The following is a 20,024-nucleotide window of genomic DNA, read 5'->3' on the forward strand; positions in this document are numbered from 1 at the left end:
GGATGCTAACCCTATGCCGAGACTCGAACCCGGTTCCCAAACTTTAAGATGAGAACCTCGGCTTGGGGTCTAGGGGGCCTTAAACAGCCCTCTAAACAAATATTCACCTATAAAAATTAAAAAGAGGCCATCGTGCCTGAAATTCAGAGAAATATTGCAAAAGTCACCGCTCTAGAAGTCTCCTAATGTTCCATTTCTAACCTGCAGGGCTCGTGTTTGCCTTCGGGTTGTGGACAGAATAGTCTCTCTGTCCTGTGAACGGAGCGACTGGTCCTCGCGCTCCGGCTGGTTAAAGACACACATGGGTGGGCACCTCTGGGTGCAGTGGGCACGCGCTTGCCACTCGCCCACGCACTGCAGTCCTATTCAATGTGCAGCAGCTGGCACAAGATTGAAATGTTGCCTCAGCTGCCCTGCCAGCCCCGGACATCAGGTCCTGGGGGCCCTGAACGCGATGCTGGCGCCCTCCCTTTGTGGGGGTTCAGGTCCAAACACACCTGCTGGTCCTGCTGTTCTGGGAACCACAGTGTGGGCAGCTGCCAAGGGCAGCCTGGATGGGCACGGTCAGCAGCCAGTTATTCCCAGAGAGGACATGCGCACTGATAACAATGTGCCCCAGAGAGGACATGTGCACTGATGCCAAACTGTCCGACCCAGAACATGCGCCCTGATGCCAGTCAGTCCCAGACAGGGCATGCACCCTGACTCCAACCTGTCCCAGAGAGGATTGCGCCCTGATGCCAATCTGGCCCAGAGAAGACATGCACACTGTTGCCAGTCTGTCCCTGAGAGGACATGTCCTCTGATGCCAGTCAGTGCCAGAGAGGACATGGGCACTCATGCCAATCTGTTCCAGAGAGGACATGCTCGCTGGTGCCAATCCCTCCCAGAGAGGACATACGTACTGATGCCAATCCGTCAAAGAGAGGACATGGGCACGGATGCCAATCCACCCTAGAGAGGACATGGGCGCTGACGCCAAAGGAGATTTAAACAACACCACAGTTAGGAAAGTGTGCGAAGCTGTAATTCATTTGCACTCAGGCTGCTTTCCCAGAGCACTGAAATAATATTGCAGAAGAACGAGTCCCTTCGGCCCCTCATGTGGCCGGCGTTCCACCCAACTTGCAGGTTAATGGCACCGATCAGTGTTTAATCTTTCAGAGGAATGTGTGCCCGGCCTCAGGAAAGAGTGATGGCTCTGGGCACAGTCAGCTGCCCCGTTCTCACTCTGCAATCCCGCCTCACTGGTGAAGAGCGCCCTCTAGGGGCTGGAGGGCGCCAGCCAAGTCTTTAATATAAACATCCTGCTGGGCTCAGCTCCTCTCAGTCAAAAAGAAGGGAGGGGGCATTAAAAAACACTGCTCCTCTGGGGCTGAAAACCAAGACCGAAAAACACCAGAGGCAGGAATACTTATTTGGACAACAGCTCCTCAAACAAACCCCACTTAAATGTGTTTGTGAGACCCAAAGCAAATTTGTGTGCAATTTGTTTTTTAACTAAATTACTTGGGCCCATAGTTAAGAAAAAGTGGCTCATCAGCCATGGTGCACCACTTTTTCAGCGCCTCCCTCCCGGCACCTAATGACATCATGGTTGCGCCATATTTAGAATACGGCGCACCATGGCGGTCGTTGGCACAATAGCGTCAACAATTTTGACGCTGTTGTGGCACTTTGCAAAAATGTTGACACTAGTGGAACAAAGTGCAAGGAGGCCTATAGGTTACTATAAGAGCACCATTTTAACACCAGCTGTGAGCAGGCCTTACTAATGACGCCAAAAATGGCGCAGTGAGATCTTTTAGATTTCACTGCACCATTTTTGCGGGCCTCCTAGTGCCGAAACGCCCCCATTGCATACATTATGCCTGGCGCAGGAATAATGTGGTGCAAGGGTATACCAAGTGGTGCAATATGTGCATTGCGGCACTTTATAAAAATGGTGCAGCAGAAAAGCCACTTTAGCGCCTCCTTTGCATTGAAAAAATGACGCATGGCAGTGCTAAGGTGGCGCTAGGGGCTCTCAAATGTGCCCCTTGGTTTTCAGTCTTTCATTTATTGCATCAAAAATGATTTTGTTTATCTTTTCCTACTGCAATTAAATGTTCAAATACGATTTTGTTTTTAAATACACATCTAATATATAAAACATATCTACATTTACAAACATATAAATATAAAATACATATATAATTACAAAACAAATACAACTTTTTTAACCAATCAAAGCCATATTTTAGGACCAATGTGTCCGTAAACGTTATACATATTTCTTCAGAGATATAATCCACAATGCAGGTAGCCCAAAAAGAAGACACATATCCCTCTTTTGTGTCGACTTGCTCAGCTCACAGAGCATCAACAATTGCGATCATTCATCCTGAGTTGGCTCCTTAATAACAAAATAATGTTGACACGTTTCGGCCTGTATACTATGTAGGCCTCATCAGGACCTATGGTTGACAGGTGACTTTACTTCTAAAAAAAAGAATATTACAGTTGTTTTCCGTGTGTTCACTATTCATCATTACTACATGGGAGACCAGCACCGTTATTGAATCTGCAATCACTACAACCACTGTAAAGAATAAAAGTGCTGGTGTATATCTCAAATACCAAGGCCAACCATGAACCTGTCTGCTGTTCTCAGCCCCTTGGCAGCACCTGCTGGATGGATCCTGGAAGCGCATCGAGGGCATCTTTCGCTCCACGTTTGATGCAATCAGTAGTGCACAAAGTAGCGCATTGAAGACCTGCATTTAAACCTTGTTGTGCGAGAAATTATAGGGCTTTCCAAAGGTGGGGGAACAATGGTGGGAGCGGGAGTGCTGTCTAGTGACATCAAGTCACTAAAGACGTAGGGTTGTGAAAAATTCAAATCCTACTTAAATGGTGTGTGTATTTGTTGAGGAACTCGTGTTTAGTGCAAGGGGGTGCAGTGATGAGAGGTGCAATACAGTATTTTGGAGCACTTGTTAACAACTATATGTATAAAATGTGGAGTGCAGGTTACTGACTTGAAATGTGTGCCTTGGATGTAGATACCAGCTTGTGCAAAAATACCACACCCTTTCTCTGCATACGTTTTGGCTGTTCAAACTTGGCAGAACTTGCATGGGGAATACTGCAATACTGTATGGCCCAGATTCACAAGAATCTGGTGCATCAGTACTGGTGCACCAGATTTCTTGCGCCCCCCCACCGCAACCTAACGACACCGTCAATGCGCCATATTTACAATACGGCGCACCATAGCACACGTTAGGTCAATAGCATCAAAATGTTTGATGATATTGTGCCACGTTGCTGCACTAGCATCAAAAATGTTGACGCTAGTGCATCAAAGTGCAAGGAGGCCCTTGATTTCAATGGGTGCATCCTTTTAACGCCTGCTTTGAGCATGCGTTAAAAATGACGCCAAAAATGGTGCAATGAAATCTTGTAGATTTCATTCCGCCATTTTTGCAAGCCTCCTACAGCGTCCCCCTTGCATACAATATGGCTGGTGCAGGCATGTGGTGCAAGGGGTCACAAAGTGGCGCAATGCACGCATTGCGCCACTTTGTAAATATGGCTTGTCGATTTTTGCCTCGTTGAGCCACATTAGTGTAAAAAAAACTACGCTAATGTGGCGCAAGGAGGCGATAGGGCCTTGTAAATCTGGCCCTATGTTTTGTAGCTTCGAACAGGGGCAAGCTTGTGTTATTACTGTGCTATACCTCACCTTGACATGTGAATGGGTAAATCGTACCACACCAGGCAAGACCGCACCACAGCGTATTTACTGGGTGTGGTATTACCTCTTACCCATTACTAAGCCAAACGGAGGAGGAGAGCGCTGATCTCCGGGAGTACCCCATCGTGAAGTCTTGGGGGGACATAAACTGAGATGATGTTGAGCGTCCGCCCCTCCCAGCACCCAGAAAGCTCCACATATCTCCCATGTGTATCTCACCAGATGTTCTCTATAGTGAGCTGCACAGACCTACTCACCCCACTTGAGCTCGAGGAATGGCCTACATCGGTCATTATCTTATATACCCATCTGTCCAACACCCAAAAGGTGTTTCCTTGAGATACGTCTCCTGTAGGAGAACCACATCTGGAGAGTGTCTCTTAAGTAACTGTAGTACCACCAATCTTTTGATTTTATCCCCCAGCATGTTAACACTCCAAGAGAGCACCTTGAAGCTCAGGGCAGCTGGTGTGGTTGCCATGGGTGTTTAGGGAAGATGGTAATTGTGTGAAGGAGACAGAGACCCTGCTGGGGGAGTCTAGGCCTTGTCTGCGACATGGTGTTACAAAGCTTATAGTGTGTCAAGAATACAATCAACAGAAGGCATAAAAACCTCAACAAATCCCCCGTCCCTGCATAGCAGATCTAGAACTGCCTGCCCCCCAACTCCGCAGAGCACCTGTCACCCCATCACAACATGATTAACAATAGGTGGTTAAGTCCAAAACCAAGGTCCCCTCCATCTGTCTCCAGCAAATGAGATGAAAAGAGTTTACCAATGATACGTAGGTTACTGTAGACTCATCAATCTCTTATAGTGGCATCCTTCCCATACTCAGCCAGTTGAGCTGATTGCAAAGACAGTAGGATGACTCATTTCTCAGATCAGTCCGAGCTCTAGGTAGATAGGTAATCGCAATCAAGTGGGGAACTGCCGTACATGATCTAAGTTAAGAGGTTCACAATGTCGGTTGTTGCGGGGAGCCACATCGCTCCAGCTGGCTACCGATCTTTCTCCGCGGCTCCGGCGTGTCAAAGTCGCACCCTGGCCTCCACAATCGCACCCAGGGCTTGGGCCCACCAACTGTCCTCCACCCATCCAGACAGTCCCATGTTTCTTCAGGAGTTGAAAAATACCAAGTCTTGCCCTCATCCGCAACAAGCAGTTTGCAGGAAAGATCATCAAAATCTTGGTCCCTCGGTCTCTCAGGGCTCTTTTAACTTTGAGAAAACTGCAACGCATCTTTTGGACTCTAAGCATAAAATACGGGAAGAAGGTAATAGCGGTGTTCTCAAAGGTAAGAGGCGGGGCACTACAGGCCGTCTGTAGTACGACATTGCTAGCCCCACAGTTGAATATCCTGGCTATAATTGGCCTGGGCAGCATTCCCAACTTTGGCTGGGCACCGGCGACTCAATGGGCTCGTTCCACCGAGAAGTAGTTGGAGAGGCCACAAAGTTGCAAAAGTTTCAGAACTAAGGGGAATATGTAACAGCCCCCAGCGCCTCCTTGTCTCACATTTGCATCATTTTTTTTGTGCAAATGTGGCCCAACGAGGCCAAAATCACCGTGCCATATTTACAAGCGGCGCAATGCATGCAAAAGGCCACTTTGTAAACCCTTTCGCCACAGTATGCCTGCGCCAGGCATAATGTATGCAAGGGCGGCGTTCCCCCATTAAGGGGGGCAAAGAAATGGCACAAAGAAATCTAAAAGATTTCTTTGTGTCATTTTTATTGGCATTTTTTACCCCTGCTCAGAGCAGGCATTAAACGTAGGCTCCCATTTCTTTCAGTGGGCATCTGGCTGCTTTCCAGTAGTAGTCTCAACATTTTTTACGTTAATCCTGGAAAGCACAGAACTAGCGTAAAAAAAATTGACGCTAGTTCCCTAACTGCCGCCATAGTGCGCCATATGTTAAATACGGTGCACACATGGTGGCGTCAGGGAGCCGCTAAGAGGTGCAAGAAACGTATCAGTGCACACGGTGCAGCGCCACTTTCCATAAATGTACCCCTAAGTCTTCCACAAATAGATCGGCTGCCAGCCCCTCCACCCCTTTGGGCACTCCAATTATACGAATGTTATTAGTCCATGACCAGCCTTCGTAGTCCTCCAGCCGAGCCTCTAGGGCTTGCTGGTGGTTCGCAGTTCACTAGCCTGGGCTTACACAGCCCTCATGTGGACCTGGAGGGCCGCTGCGGAGTCTGCCACGTCCCTTATAGGAGCCCCCATGTTACGCAGGTCTGCCCTCGCCAGCGTGACCCCTGTTGTGACTGGGTCGATTCTGGTCTCCAGGGAGGTGTGAGTGATTCGTCCCCCTGGGACGCTGGATCTGCTGGAGACTGTGCATCCAGACCCCATCTCACCAGGGGCACCTCCTTAGGGACTGTATATTTATCAAGTTCAGTCTGGTGCGCCCCTCGGGCTCCTTTGCCCCCCGTCATCGTCATCATGAGATGGCCCAAGAGCTCTTCTTGGATGCCAGGGGATGGAGAGGGGCAGTGTTCACAGCAGTAGTCACCGCCACCTGCTCGAGGGCACTAGGTGTGCACCCCATGGCAGTGCTTAATTTGTGCTTGTTGTTTCCGGTGCTGAGCACCAGCACTTATTTTTGAGGGCCAGGGCTTACTCTTCTCCCTCATGCATTTGCTGCGAGCAAAAGACACAAATGGGACAGATGGATGAAGGGAAAAACAAAAAAGCGTCACAAAGGGAGAAAGTAGAAAGCTGCAAGAGTGAGCTGAAGGGGCAGGGAGTGGCTTTATATTGTTAGAAGGGGCCAGAGATGGCTTCAGGATTACACCGCCTCAGTATTCTGTGTTCCCACATTTAATTGCAGCAGCCGCGTGTTTAAGAGAAGGGCTTTGGGCACCTGCACCTTTTTATTTACAAATTAAGCACTGCCCCATGGCCTGTCAGGTTTCCCTCCCCTTCCCAATGAGAGTACAGCAACTGCGGTGCTGAGGTGAGAGTCACGCTCCTATGTAGGTCAGTGCTTTCCTGCAAGATGCCAGTTCGATAGTCCCACAGACCAGGGGAGCATCTCTCAGCGGGGAGCTCCGCTAGCAGTTTGTGTGCATCGCGGTACCTACTGGTCTCTTAGGGGGTCCCCACCAGACTGATCTTCTCTGATACAGGGTTTCGGAGTCCAGCTGCCCCCAGTGTTCACCCCACTCAGCGAGAATCACCCAGCATTTCGGAAGGTGAGGAATGGCCTATTGGGCCCCCAGTGGGACTCATCAGGGCGCTCAGTGGTAATGCACTGGAGATCAAACGGGGTGCCTCGGGTCCGAGGTGCACTGGGAGTCCCACCCAACCTCCTACCTCATGGATACCCTTGGTGCACAGGCATCCCTCTGCAGGTGGGTGCATTCACTCACTGCACCAGCCTGCAAGGGTATCTCTAATCACTCTTGAAAGCTGGCAGAGCTCACGGCTGTCCTGAGGGGCGGTACATTCATCACAATAGGGCACGTTTTGCGCCGGGTGCAGAGGGCAAGCAGGAAGAATGCGCCCTCTGGTAATTCGGGGTCAGGTATATATCCTGGCAGTGAGGGCAGTAAAAAAAAGAAAAATGACCCCTGCACTATGGAATAGGCCTCCCATGGTGTCAACGCCATTAGTTGTTTTTTATTGTTGAAAAACAAATTCCCAATTTGGGATTTTTTTTCTCGCAAAATCAAAGAAGTTTACAAAAGTTTGATAACCAGCTAGCATGTTTGTTGGAGCCATCCATCAAACTTTTCCTGCATTGACAAGAACTGTCATGATGGCGGTTCCTGCCAATGTACAGACATGTCCTTTGCGGATGGCGAATGTCTCTAAATTGGGCATGCAGATTAAAGGCAGGGGAGGAGATGTGAGGTCCTCTGCCACCCTGCCTGCCTTTACTCAGTCTGCCAAACCATAAATCAAGCCCTGTGTCAAGAGTGCCACATGGACGAAAAACAATTAGTTGAAATGATACCCCAAATGATTGCCTGTGGTTGGGCCATCTGCAAGCATTCGTCCCATCGCCTTCAGTGTGTTTGATTGCTAATGCTATGCCTGGAAACCTGAGAGTGGTGCAGCTCTCTAAGCCTACTACTGCCAATCTTTACGAATTCTAAAAAGTAGTTAATTAGCATCCCTTCAAGGAGTACTTCTATGGGTGCAAATTTACTACTTTTTTTGGTAAATTGGTCACTATATATATTTAAGTCCTAAGCCAATAAATGAGCATGATAAAACCTTTTTAGTAAAATCGGACAGTGAGAAAAACTCACAGATAACAGACCCTACGCAAGGCTCCCAGACCCAACTACCAGACTGTGCCACTTACTAGACCCATGTTGCTACTGCTGCTCCACACAGACCAGCCCTGTGGTCAAAGGGCCACCCCTAACATGGGCAGCTTCAGAATAACTTGGGCAAATACCTGTCATTTGATTTAATAACACATTTAACCATTATACATAATGTTATTTTTTTCAGGAATGTGGGGGAGTTTAATCTACCTTCCATTTTGTCCTTTTTAAATGGGGGACTTCCTGCAGTTTCCCTTGCAGACTCTCCCCTGCCCCTTCCTGCTCAAGTGTATCAGTAATTTGCCGAGGTATGTGTGTGTGTAGGTGTGTGGGTGCATGTGTGTATGTGCATGCATGTGTGTAGGTGTTTTTGTGCATGTGCGTGCATGCATGTGTGTGTACATGCATGTGTGTGTGTCTGTGTGCCTGCGTGTGTGCGTGTATGTATGTGTGTCTGTGGTGGTGTGTGTGTGGGTGTGTATGTATGTGTGTAGGTGTTTTTGTGCATGTGCATGCATGCATGTGTGTGTACATGCATGTGTGTGTGCTTGTGTGTCTGCATGTGTGTGTGTGTGTCTGTGGTGGTGTGTGTGTGGGTGTGTGGTTGCGTTTGTGTGTATGTTTTTGGGTGTTTGCGTGCGTGGACGCATGCGTGCATGTGTGTGTGCATGTGTGTAGTGCTTTGCACTATTTCCCTTGCCTCCTACACATTTTAGGATTCTCATCTTTTTATAAATTTTTTAAAAATCGATATAATATTTTAGATAATTTGTTGGTGGTGTTTTAGCATTCCACTTTCTCTTCTGTCATATGACCGAGCATCGTTGCCACTGAGCTGTTGCAATAATTGTTGATATTGAGTAGTGTTGCTTCTCTGCATACAGCCCAGCGCTTGCCGTTATCACTGTGATGTACACTGGATGTAAATCACCACTTGGAAACAGAATGCTGATACCATATAGATGAATTAATGTTGGGAGTAGACCTTTTCATTTTGACTGTGATGTTCAATTTTGAATAAATATTTATAATATATAGAAACCCGCACAATCCAAAATCTACACTACCCAGTAAAATACTGCTTAACATTTGAAACCAACGAGGATTGGGAATGTGATACATGGCTTAACCATTAAATAATTTGTAATTGATATATGCTTTAAGGGGCAATGATGAAAGTGCCTTAATAGGAAAGTAAAAAAACAGATCTAAAACTACTGTCAGCAGAGTGGAAATCCAGAGACCATCTATATTGAGAAGCTATCCTGAGGAAGGTCACTTACTAATTGAGCCGAAACATTTCTGAATTCACTATTTCTGTGATCCTTGGAATATGTCAATAATGATTCCTTCTGTACGTCAGAACGTATGAAGCAATGTGTTCCTTATCGAAGGCTTGTGTGTAAAATATTTCTATGCATACTTTTTTGTAGAGTGCGAAAGACCTGCTGAGGGAAGGGAAGAGAGACCGTAAGCGTGCAGCCCTGCTGGCTACAAGCGCAGAGAAGACTCTCGAGGAGATCATGAAACAGGAAAGAGTTTTTAATGCGAGGAATAAAGATTTCAAGGAAGTAGAGCTGGTAATGTATCCAAGTCTTAAGCTTGTTTCTGTTTCTATTGAGATCACTGATACATGCGTTCACTGAATTGTGCTGAGACTTAGAATTTCAGCGGACTGTAATGACAGATATTCATTTATATTGGATGCTATCAGCCAACACTGGTCTTGTTGAATGGTGCTAAGAGACACTGTTCTCCATTGGTTGTTGATAGCAGATACTGTTTTCCATTGGTTGTTACCTCATACTGGTTTCTATTGGCTGGTATCAGTCAACACTGGTCTTTGTTCAATGATGCTGAGACACTGTTCTCCATTGGTTGTTGTTAGCAGATACTGTTTTCCATTGTTTGTTAGCAGATGCTGGTTTCTATTGGCTGGTATCAGTCAACCCTGGTCTTTGTTGAATGATTGCTAAGAGACACTGTTCTTCATTGGTTGTTGTTAGCAGATACTGTTTTCCATTGATTGTTAGCTGATACTTGTTTCTATTGGCTAGTATCAGCCAACACTGGTCTTTGTTGAATGATGCTAAGAGACACTGTTTTTCATTGGTTGCTGTTAGCAGATACTGTTTTCCATTGGGTGTTAGCTGATACTGGTTTCTATTGGCTGGTATCAGCCAACACTGGTCTTTCTTGAATGATTGCTAAGAGACACTGTTTTTCATTGGTTGTTGTTAGCAGATACTGTTTTCTATTGGGTTTTAGCTGATACTGGTTTCTATTGGCTGGTATCAGCCAACACTGGTCTTTGTTGAATGATTGCTAAGAGACACTGTTCTTCATTGGTTGTTGTTAGCAAATACTGTTTTCTATTGGTTGTTAGCAGATGATGGTATCCATTGGATGTTGCTGTCAAATGATGGTTTCTATTGGATTGTAATTGGCAGAAACTATTTTTTGTGGAGGGGCTTTGGCAGGTGCTTATTTCCATTTAAAGGTGATGACACATATTTGTAGCATCAGATACAGTCTGCATAATAAGTCTTTGATGAGATGCTGCAATTAAATACTAGTTTCTGTTGGATGGTAGCAGCAGACACTTGTCCATTTTTTAACAGTGTAGCAGGGGCTAGTTTCCACAGGATGGTTTAAGGTGACATTGGTCCCTGTTGAATGATAATAATAGAAACTAGTTTATATTTTGATAGTTTTAGCAGACTCTACCTTCAATTGGATGGTGCTAGCAGTCACCACGTTCTATAGGACAGACTTAGCAGTGGTGGTTCCTGGTACCAGTTTCTGTTGGATGGTTTTAGCAAACTCTGCTCTCCATTGGATAGTGTTAACAGACACTCGCTTCCAATGGATGGTGTAAACAGACACTAGCTTCCATTGGATGGTGCTGGCAGACACCACTTTCCATAAGACAAAGTTAACAGTGGTATTTCTGTTGGATGGTTTTAGCAGATACTGCTCTCCGTTGGATGTTGGGTGTTAACAGACACTAGCTTCCATTGGATGGAACTAGCAGATACCAATTTCTATAGGACAGACTTAGCAGTAGGGTTCCTGTTGGATGTGTTTAATAGGCACTTCTCTCCATTGGATGGTGTTAACAGACACGAGTTTCTATTGAATGGTTCTAGCAGACACCTCTTCCTATAGGACTGAGTTAGCAGTGGTGTTTCTGATGGATGGTTTTAGCAGACGCTGCTCTCCATTGGATGGTGTTAACAGACACTAGCTTCCATTGGGTGGTGCTAGCAGACACCTCTTCCTACAGGACTGAGTTAGCAGTGGTGTTTCTGATGGATGGTTTTAGCAGACGCTGCTCTCCATTGGATGGAGTCAACAGACACTAGCTTCCATTGGATGGTGCTAGCAGATACCTCTTCCTACAGGACTGAGTTAGCAGTGGTGTTTCTGATGGATGGTTTTAGCAGACGCTGCTCTCCATTGGATGGTGTTAACAGACACTAGCTTCCATTGGATGGTGCTAGCAGATACCTCTTCCTACAGGACTGAGTTAGCAGTGGTGTTTCTGATGGATGGTTTTAGCAGACGCTGCTCTCCATTGGATGGAGTCAACAGACACTAGCTTCCATTGGACTGTGCTAGCAGACACCACTTTCTATAGGATAGAGTTACCAGTGGTGAATTTGTTAGATGTTTTTAGCAGTCACTGCTCGCCAATGGATGGTGTTAACCGACACTAGCTTTCATTGTGTGGTGCTAGCAGATACCACTTTCTATAGGACAGAGTTAGCAGTGGTGTTTCTGTTGGATGGTTTTAGCAGACACTACTTTCCATTGTATGCTGTTAACAGACACTAGCTTCCAATGGACAGTGCTAGCAGACACCACTTCCTATAGGACAGAGTTAGCAGCAGTGTTTTTTGTTGGATGGTTTTATCAGACGCTGTTCTCCATTGGATGGTATTAACAGACACTAGCTTCCATTGGATGGTGCTAACAGACACTAGCCTTGATTGGATGGTTGTTAACAGACACTAGCTTCCATTGGATGGTGTTTACAGACACTAGCTTGCATTGGATGGTGTTAACAGACACTAGCTTGCATTGGATGATGCTAGCAGACACCACTTCCTGTAGGACAGAGTTAGCAGATTGGGTCTCCGTTGGATGGTGTTTCCTGATACCAGTTTCTGACAGGTGGTTTTAGGAGACGCTTCTCTACATTGGATGGTGTTAACAGACACTAGCTTCCATTGGATGGTATTAACAGACACTAGCTTCCATTGGATGGTATTAACAGATACTAGCTTCCATTGGATGGTATTAACAGACACTAGCTTCCATTGGATGGTATTAACAAATACTAGCTTCCAATGGATGGTGCTAGCAGACACCTCTTTCTATAGGACTGAGTTAGCAGTGGTGTTTCTGTTGGATGGTTTTATCAGACGCTGCTCTCCATTGGATGATGTTAACAGACACTAGCTTCCATTGGATGGTATTAACAGATACTAGCTTCCATTGGATGGTGCTAGCAGACACCTCTTTCTATAGGACTGAATTAGCAGTGGTGTTTCTGTTTGATGGTTTATCAGACGCTGCTCTCCATGGATGATGTTAACAGACACTAGCTTCCATTGGATGGTATTAACAGACACTAGCTTCCATTGGATGGTATTAACAGATACTAGCTTCCATTGGATGGTGCTAGCAGACACCTCTTTCTATAGGACTGAGTTAGCAGTGGTGTTTCTGTTGGATGGTTTTATCAGACGCTGCTCTCCATTGGATGATGTTAACAGACACTAGCTTCCATTGGATGGTATTAACAGACACTAGCTTCCATTGGATGGTGTTATTAGACACTAGCTTCCATTGGATGGTGCTAGCAGACACCTCTTTCTATAGGACTGAGTTAGCAGTGGTGTTTCTGTTGGATGGTTTTAGCAGATGCTGCTCTCCATTGGTTGATATTAACAGATACTAGCTTCCATTGGATGGTGCTAACAGACACTAGCCATGATTGGATGGTGTTCACAGACACTAGCTTCCATCGGATGGTGTTAAAATATATAATGGTTTGATCTGGAAAATATTTGTATATCAGCAGATATTGTTTTCCATTGCCATGTGATGCCAGGCACTGCTTTCCACTGGATATTAGCAGATATTGTGTTTTTGTGCCTCTCACTAGTCACTGTATTCCATTGGTGCTAATAGTGAGATGATGGTTTGCACTGGTTTTGGTTGGATAGTGTTCTTTGGTTGGTTTGGTTAACACATAATATTCATGATTGGATTGTGTTGGAAGATTTCCATTGGCTAGTGTTAGCAGGCACCAGTTTCCTTAGATCAAGTTACTAAACACTTGTTTCCATTGGTTAATGCTGATGACTGTTACACTCTAGAATTAATCCATATCTTTGCATTGTCGTTAACGATGTTGGTTCCTTTTGCGGCAATAGATAAAAATGGAGGTGGCCACAATCGAAGAGACTGTCAAGAAAGCCCGATTGGCTCTGGAGAAGGATGTTTCCTCCCTGTCTCGCTTTCTCAGGGGTCTTGGTAAGAACCTTGTGGTGTTCCCCTTTACACAGTGTGTGCGTCATGTTGGTTTTGATATGTCCTTCCCCTTGCAGCGTATTCTGGCGCATTCACTCTGGAGTTACGTACTTTGGCCCTCATTTATGGGGATTTGGCGTAGGGCAGCGCTGCAAGTCACCTTGCTGCGCTGCCCTACGTCAAAGTGAAAGGGCAGGATTGTGCCATATTTATGTGATATGGTGCATTCCTGTCCTTTCCCCCTGCTCTGGTGTCATTTTGGCAGCTTAACGCCAGCGCACGCACTCTAGAACCATGGTGCAAGGGTGCCTGCGTTGTCGGCAGGTTTGTTTTTGCACAGGAATGGGCACCTTCCTGCAGAAAAACAATCCTGAGAGGCTTTTTCTTCTTTCCATGGGTGCTGCAGAATGCAACACACATGGAAAGAGGAAAACACGAGGAGAAATAAAGCTTTTTCTCCTCGTTACCCCTCAGCTTGGGAGCCGTTAGGTTTTGACACATTCCCAGGTCCTTGTAAATCCGGGAATGCATCCTCATGAAACACCTTACGAGCGCAGAGTAAGGTAACGCATTGATTTGCGCTGCCTTGCCTTACTCCATATCTATGAGGCCATTCGAAGCCATTGAAGTGGTTTTGCGTGGCCTCATATGTATGATTCTGTACAGTGGTGTAACAAAGGCCCCCGCAGCCCCAACAGTGTGGGGGGGGGCCGAGCTCCAGGGACCCCCTCAGCAGAACACCCTGGCCTGAGAGGTCTTGAGTGATTCAGATGGGGGCTCCTCCATGTTCTTTGCACAGTGGCTGCCCTCAAGTTTTGTTACGCCTCTGATTTTGTCAAGTTTTGTTACGACACTTATTTTGTAGTCTGTGACGCCGGAGCGTCACAAAAAGTGATGCTCCTGCAGCGCAAGGGGCTCATAACTATGTTCCCTCATTACCAGTCTCCTCGTGCTAGGCAACGCACTGCTAAAGGAGTCTTTGTGGTCGCACACATTCCACTCACGTGGACGGCGTCTGTCAGGGTGCACCTCTCTTCCTCTGCACGCCTGTGACTTGTTTCCGCTGGGCGCTGGGTCCTCCTCTGGGGTTTCAGTGGGCGGACACTCTGCTGCGGAGACTGAGAACACAGTGTGGATCTCCAAGAGGGGCACTGACAGGATGACCCCTCTTTTACGCCCCTAACTTTTCTTTTCTGTCCCACCCAGAGACCCTCCAGTCGACGAAACAGAATGAAGCGGTGCTCAGCGAGGGCTGGGCCTATCTGAAGGAGGTGGAGCTCCGGCTCTCGGGGTCTGGCAGACTAGAGCGTAAACTGCAGGCGCTGCAAGGTGAGGCTGAGCAGCAGCGGTTAAAGATGGCGGAGTATGAGGCGGAGATCGCAGCCATCCAAGCCGAAAAGGCCAACCTCCAGGACATCGCCCGTACTCTTCCCAGCAGCTGCTATGGGTAGCGAGGAGTGGGTCCGGTCCCACCCACTGCACTTCTGAAGACCACCGGGGGTCTGAACCTGCTGCCCCACAGGTGTGAAGGCCCAGGACAGACAGGGCGCCAGATAGGGCTGGACCAGGAAGTTATCCTCCATAAAATCAGGCCAGGCGTACAAAAAATAAAAATATGTGGTAATGATGCTGAAACATCAAAAGTTAGACGCAATCTGTATCCGTAGAACATTGTGACAATGGACACGCAAAGCTCTGCCACATGATATGACATCATTTCCGCCCCTGAAGCACCAGGCACCAATGGGCGCAACTATTTTAATGTTGATCTGAAAAAAAAAGTATATCGTTTCATTTACATGAATTACTAGCTACAAAGAAAGCACTGGTTACCCCAAAATTCCCAGGTTTCATAATTAAAATATACTTGCCTTGAAACACATTTGTACTTCATGCTCCAAAAATGGAAAATAAAATATTCAAACTTCAAAATCTAATAATTCGTTCTGGTTTGAGTAGTTTGTGGTCAGAAACTTGTCGCAAGATTCTTTCATAGCAATAGTGGAATAGGTGCCCACTGCCACCAGTGCCCACTGTCTCCAGTGCCCACTGCCACCAGTGCCCACTCCCACCACTGCCCACTGCCTCCAGTGCTCACTGCCACCAGTGCCCACTCCCACCAGTTCCCACTCCCACCACTGCCCACTGCCTCCAGTGCCCACTGCCACCAGTGCCCACGGTCTCCAGTGCCCACTGCCTCCAGTGCTCACTGCCACCAGTGCCCACTGCCACCAGTGCCCACTCCCACCAGTTCCCACTGCCTCCAGTGCCATTGCCACCAGTGCCCACTGTCTCCAGTGCCCACTGCCACCAGTGCCCACTCCCACTACTGCCTCCAGTGCCCACTCCCACCACTGCCCACTGCCTACAGTGCCCACTGCCTCCAATGCACATTGCCACCAGTGCCCTCTGCCTCCAATGCCCTCTGCCTCCAGTGCCCACTGCCACCAGTGCCCATTGCTTCCAGTGCCCACTGCTTCCAGTGCCCACTGCTGCCAGTGCCCACTGCCGCCAGTATTCAGTGCCCACTGCTTCTGCTGCCCACTGCCTTCAGTGCCTACTGCCGCTGGTGCCTACTGCCTCTAGTGCCCACCGCCCCGTCGGTGCCCACTGCCACCGCTGATCCACCCGAAGAGCTCTTCACTCCAGACTCATAGTCCCCGAAGCCAGGGCGCAGGGTCCTCTTGGGCCCCTCTTCGAGTGCCTGCAATAAAGAGGCCCTAAATCGAATGGTTTTAACAAGTTTATTGAAATATTACGCTCAAGACAAACGTTCGTCCCTGACCATGTAATCTGCGCTGTAATCTAGTTCTTTCTTTATGTTTTCCATTATCACTAAATGTTTCCAAAATGTTCCTATAAAGTGCTTTTGCAGGGGTTGTGTTCCGCCCCATCATCTAACCAGTGTGACCTGTCTTGACAAATGTTTTGAATGAATGCCCCCTCTGTGGTGCAGAGTTGGCTCTGATTGTTGAACAGCCTTGAGAGGTGCCTGTATCTGGGTGCAAGGGAATGTGAGATAATTGTACGGTTAATCTGATCCCTCACATTAAAATGTGGGCGCCAAAGTGTGTGTATTCCTGGCCCTCCATCTCCCCGTGTCTTGATGCCCAGGTGCCATCTGTTGATGCCATGCTTCAGCAGAGGGACTTCCTTCTGGGCGGCAGGTTACCACGAGCGGGCTTCTTTCGTGCTTCGACTCAAAGTGACATCTTTTCCCGAGTGTGAAAGGCTGTTGTGAGCCAGCCTCAAAGTCGTTACCTCATTCGACTCGTGCACAGTGTTAGTTGAAAACCTAGGAGCATATTTACAAGAAAGTGACGCATCGGTCCCGAAGTACCACTTTTCTTCCGTGGTCCCTGCCCCACCTAACCACACCATGGTAGCGCTACATTTACAATATGGCGCACAATGGCAGTCGTTAGGACAATAGCATCAAAATATTTGACGCCATTGTGGCGCTTTGCTGCACTAGTGTCCAAATGTTGACACAAGTGCAGCAAAGCACAGGGAGGCCCAGTGATTACAAGGTGTGCGTCATTTTAACGCCTACTTAAGGGAGGCGTTAAAAATGATGTCAAAAATGGCGCAGTGAAATGTTGTAAATTTCACTGTGCATTATTTCAGGTCTTCCTGCATCAGAACGCCCCCTTTGCGCACATTATACCTCGTGCAGGCGTAATGTGGCATAAGGGTTGACAAGCATTGCGCCAATTCGCAAATACGGCGTGGGAAAAAGGCCTCTTTAGCATAAAATAAAATTACGCTAGGGGCTTGTAAATATGTCCCACAGTATTTGCACATAGTTCTGTTGCCAAGCACAGTGTTTGCACATAGTTCTGTTGGCACACAGTACTAGCGCACAGTGATCTGTGAACGCACGGTCTTTGCACATAGTGCTGTTGGAAAACACAGTATTTGCACAGTGATATTTGCACAAACAGTATTTGCCCATAGTGCTGTTGGAAAGCACAGTATTTGCACATTGTGATGTTTGCACAAACAGTATTTGCAAACAGTGCTGTTGGAAAACACATAATTTGCACACAGTGATGTTGCACAAACAGTAATTGCACATAGTGCTTTTGGAACACACTGTATTGGCACATAGTGATATTTGCACACGCTTTATTTGCTGATAGTGGTGTTGGAAAGCAGCATTTGCACACAGTGATATTTGCACAAACGTGAAAAGGGCTTTGGACCGAAAGCAATGGCACCCCCTGTCCAGCGGTGTAACAAAACCGGAGGGGGGCCCTCCTGCAAAACACGTGGAGGGAGCCCCTCCTCCGGACTCACTCAGGCCAGATGCTGTGCTGAGGGGGTCCCTGAAGTTTGAGCCCCACCCTGCTTCGCAGTGGTTACGTGACCTTTGTTACACCACTACCCCAGCATATCCTGACCCTCTCCCCTTTACCCTGCCACCCTCCTAATCTCTCTAAAGTAACCTTTAGTGCTACGCATAGCTTTACTGCACTAAGCTTGGTCAGCACACCTTGTTGGCCCCTATTGTTGAGGACTGACTGACATCACTTCCGGTTACACCCACAGGCCCTTGAGCTAGGAGTCACTGAAACGGCCTGCACATTTATTGCTCCCATGTGGGTTCACGATCTCTGTCTCATACCTGTTTACCATGGTGGCATACTAGCCACGTATCCAGGGATTGCTCCAGCTTGGCATCTACTCACAGGTGAGTTCTGCTGATGTTCTGCCCCTTGACGGGTGGTGCATTGGCAGTAGGGAGCTGAAGCAATGTCTAATTTGTGTGGGTGTTTGCCAGGGCTCTACACCAGCACCTATTTCTAAACACTTGCAGTTATTAATCAGTAAACCACATGGTGGTGCTATCTAACCAATTTTACAATATACTTTTACAAATATGGTACAACTAGCACATCCAGGCCATCCACACTGATAGAGATGACCTGAACTAGTCCAAAATGTTACACCTGTAAGGGTGGTGGCCAGAAAGCTGATGTCCGCATTCGTAAGCTGCAGCATTGGCAGAATCTGAGGGCGACTCGAGCTGCAGTGGACTCCTGCGAAAAGCTCCTGGCATGTACATTTTTACAACTTAAGCACTGGCTGTAGACCATAGTCGTCTCAAGGTGTCATTTCCCCTGCAGCTGCTGCAAGCCTTGCATTGCATTCCACATAGTGGAGAGACACCAGCCAACAGGGCCAGCCTTTAGCATGGGCGAGCTGGGCCCGGGCCCAGGGCACCAGTATTCCGAGTGGCGCATGGAGCTGTGTGCATTAAGGTTATAACCAGGGACAGCCTTTAGCATGGGCGAGCTGGGCCCGGGCCCAGGGCACCAGTATTCCGAGGGGCGCATGGAGCTGTGTGCATTAAGGTTAAGACCAAAGACAGCCTTTAGCATGGGCGAGCTGGGCCTGGGCCCAGGGCAGCAGTATTCCGAGAGGCGCATTGAGCTGTGTGCATTAAGGTTATGACCAGGGACAGCCATTAGCATGGGCGAGGTGGGCGCAGGCCTAGGGCGCCAGTGTTCTGAGGGGTGTGTGGAGCTGTGCGCATTAAGGTTATGAGCAGGGCCAGCCTTTAGCATGGGCAGGCTGGGCCCAGGCACAGGCGCCAGTGTCCTGAGGGGGCGAGTGGAGCTGTGTGCATTTAGGTTACGACCAGGCGGCAGCCTTTAGCATGGGGGAGCTGGGCCCAGGCCGCCAGTGGTCTGAAGGGCACATGGAGCTGTGTGCATTAAGGTTATGACCTTTAGCATGGGCGAGCTGAGCCCAGGCTCCAGTGTTCTGAGGGGCGTGTGGAGTTGTGTGCATTAAGGTTATGACCAGGGCCGGCCTTTAGCATGGGCGAGGTGGGCCCAGGCCCAGGGCACCAGTGTTCCGAGGGGCTCGTGGAGCTGTGTGCGTGAAGGTTATGACCAGGGACAGTGTTTAGCATGGGCGAGGTGGGCCCAGGCACAGGGTGCCCGTGTTCTGAGGGGCGCGCGGAGCTGTGCGCATTAAGGTTATGCCAACAGCTGCGCCTTCTTATCCTGCTCCAGCCTCGTCCTTGTCCTCCTTTTCGTTTCTGTCTGATTTGCCAGTTTAAAGTGGTTTTGGCCCTTCATTATCATACCGTGGGCGATGTCTTTAACACCCTTTAGCCCCTTCGTTGCCCTCCCTTCACCTCCGACCCCTGCTGAGACACATCAACAAACCATCCTCACGTGAGACAGCAGAGCTATCTGTGATTTGGGGGAGCTCAGGAGGTCCGGGGATGTTTGTGCCCTAGTGGCCCAATTTTGCTCAGGCAGGGAACTGAAAAAAAGTGGATTTTATCTGATTTGTGATTTCACAGCCGCACCGCCCAGCACCCTCCCCACTCTCCCACCCCACCAATACCTCGTTAGCAAGACCCTGCCAAATATTATCCCACATAATCTTGTGACAGCCTTGGTTTCAGAAGTGGAGTAGCTCGAGACCATGAAATGCA

The 20,024-nt window shown here is 48.0% G+C and overlaps 1 protein-coding gene across 1 annotated transcript in view; it reads left to right on the forward strand.

The window, feature by feature from the left end:
* The window catches only part of LAMC3 (laminin subunit gamma 3), a 527,783-nt gene extending 512,278 nt beyond the window's left edge, over positions 1-15,505 (forward strand). The window contains exons 26-28 of the mRNA XM_069237073.1: positions 9,463-9,609; positions 13,474-13,573; positions 14,777-15,505. Coding sequence (XP_069093174.1) covers positions 9,463-9,609; positions 13,474-13,573; positions 14,777-15,021 — 492 coding nt within the window. The 3' untranslated portion in view covers positions 15,022-15,505. The remainder of the gene's footprint in view (positions 1-9,462; positions 9,610-13,473; positions 13,574-14,776) is intronic.
* The last annotated feature ends 4,519 nt before the right edge of the window (positions 15,506-20,024 follow it).

Source organism: Pleurodeles waltl, chromosome 6 (genome assembly GCF_031143425.1).
Source record: "Pleurodeles waltl isolate 20211129_DDA chromosome 6, aPleWal1.hap1.20221129, whole genome shotgun sequence".
Taxonomy (NCBI): domain Eukaryota; kingdom Metazoa; phylum Chordata; class Amphibia; order Caudata; family Salamandridae; genus Pleurodeles; species Pleurodeles waltl.